Source organism: Fonticula alba (assembly GCF_000388065.1).
Source record: "Fonticula alba strain ATCC 38817 unplaced genomic scaffold supercont2.3, whole genome shotgun sequence".
Taxonomy (NCBI): domain Eukaryota; order Rotosphaerida; family Fonticulaceae; genus Fonticula; species Fonticula alba.
Genome location: NW_009242973.1, coordinates 170887 through 172932, shown reverse-complemented (window position 1 = coordinate 172932; position 2046 = coordinate 170887). Strand labels below are relative to the sequence as shown.

General features: G+C 69.9%; 1 protein-coding gene across 1 annotated transcript in view; it reads left to right on the top strand.

Annotated features, from left to right (window-relative positions):
• Positions 1-151: 151 nt before the first annotated feature.
• The window catches only part of H696_01851 (hypothetical protein), a gene marked incomplete at both ends in the record, with an annotated part of 4363 nt that continues 2468 nt past the window's right edge, over positions 152-2046 (top strand). Inside the window, 4 exons of the mRNA XM_009495753.1 lie at positions 152-280; positions 592-876; positions 1109-1479; positions 1618-1791. Of these exons, the coding sequence (XP_009494028.1) occupies positions 152-280; positions 592-876; positions 1109-1479; positions 1618-1791 (959 nt within the window). The remainder of the gene's footprint in view (positions 281-591; positions 877-1108; positions 1480-1617; positions 1792-2046) is intronic.

Sequence of the window (2046 nt, the reverse complement as noted above, 5' to 3'; positions counted from 1 at the left end):
CCCCCCCCCCCACCGCGACCATGCGCCTTTGTAGCTGGGCGCGAGATGCACTGACCATGCGGGCGACGCCATCTTCTTGGATCTCCACTTCGGCCCCCTCTCCGACCGACTGCTGGCATCGTGGCAGGCCCTCTATGCCGGCATTGCTGCCATGGTGGTCCTGCGCGTGTGGCCGCTGGCCGCCGGGTCCGGTCTGCCACCTGTCAAGGCGGTGCTGGCTGGCGGCTCCTGTCGGCGGCTGCTCGGTCGGTGGACCATCGTAGTGAAGACCGTGGCCGCGGTGCGTGGCTCCTTTGCATGCGATCCCTTTTGCCTCTGTCTATGTGTGTGTGTGTGTGTGTGTGTGTGTACAGGCGCGCGGGCGTGCAGATGCACACGCGTCCCCATGTGTCTGCTTGTCTGGGAGAGGGGCAGGCAAAGGGCGCGGGAGCCTGCCCCCCCCGCCCCCCCCCCCCCCCCCCCCCCCCCGCGATCGGACCCGGCCGTGTCTTCTCTAACGCAACGGCGTCTCTCCTCGGCTGGGCTCGCCCTGGGACGTGCTCGGCCACCGTGCGGGTCTCCCTGCCGACGGCCCGGCGGCCGGGACGACAGGCCTTTGCTTCGGCATCCTCGCTGCTGCTCGGCGTTGAGGGGCCGATCATCCAGGCCAGCGCGGCCGTGGCGTATTCCGTCAGCCGGGCCTTCCCGCGCCTCGGGGCGTCGGCCCTCCCCCGGCGGGACATGGCCATGGCTGGAGCCTGTGCCGGGGTGGCATGCAGCTTCCAGGCGCCCCTCGGCGCGGCGCTGTATGTCATCGAGGACTGTGGATACTTTGTCTCGCCGGTGGTCATGCTCAAGTGCCTGTGGACCGTGGCCGTGTGCCTGTTTTTCTACTCGGTGCGCGCCCGGCGGCCGCCTGCCATGCTGATGCCCCTTGCGGCCCGTGTGTCGACCACGACGCATGGGGTATTGCCCCTGTGTTTCCCTCTTCGGCTCTCTCCCTCTCTCCCTTTTTTCTTTGCCTCGCTGTCCCTGCATCGCCACGGCCTTTGGTCCTAACCACCGGGAATGCCTGTCACTGCTGGCGGGGTGCCGCCCACCGGGTGGCGGGGCTGGGGGGGGGGCGTAGTTCCTGGACCCCTACCGGCTCGGCGCCCTCGGGTCACGCTTCGCCGTGTTCAATAAGCCCCTGATCCCGGTGACTTGGAATTACATCGACCTGCCGGGGCTGCTGCTGGTGGGCCTGCTGACCGGGGCCCTGGGGGCCATCATCATCCGCCTGATCATGACCCTGAATCGGCTGCGCCGGCGGTCGCCTTTGCGCCAGGCCTTCGCGCGGTGGGCCTGGCCCGGCATCCTGGAGGCGTCCCTGGTGGCCATGATCACGGTGGCCTCGCAATTTTACTTCCCCCTGGCCTGGCCCGGGCAGGCGGTCCTTCTGCGGACGCTCTTCGGCGAGTGCTCCACCAATCCGGACAGCCTGCCGCTGGGCCTGTGCAAGTGCGTCCGCACGCGCGCGGGTCGCGGTGCCGGATCCAGACCCCCCTTTTGCCCGTTTCTTCCTTTCTTCCCTTCGCTCGGTCCCGATGTGGCGCTTGCCGCCGGCCGTGGCCTTTCCTGACCCGCCGCCTGCCACAGCTTCCAGGATGTCGGGGGTCTGATTGGGCGCCTGATTGGGGCCTTCTTCTTGAAATTCGCCCTGCTGGCCGTGTCGGCGGGCCTGCGCGTGCCGGCTGGCATCTTCATCCCCTCTCTGGCCCTCGGGGCACTGTTCGGCCGCATGGTCGGCACGCTGCTCGGCTACTGGGCCATGTGCGTGTGGGCTACTCTCAGCAAGTGGTGTGGCGGGCGAGGGGGAGCGGGGGGGGGGGGGGGGGGGGGGGCGGAGGGGGGGGGGGGGGGGTGGGCGGGGGGTGGGGGGTGGGGGGCGGGTGGGGGGGGGGGGGGGGAGGGGGGGGGGGGGGGGACCGGCGGGGTGGCGGGCAGCCGGGGCGGTGTGGGGGGTGAAGGACTGCATGTTGCAAGTACCCAGGGGGGGGGGATTAGTAAAAAAAATAATGCCGGAGG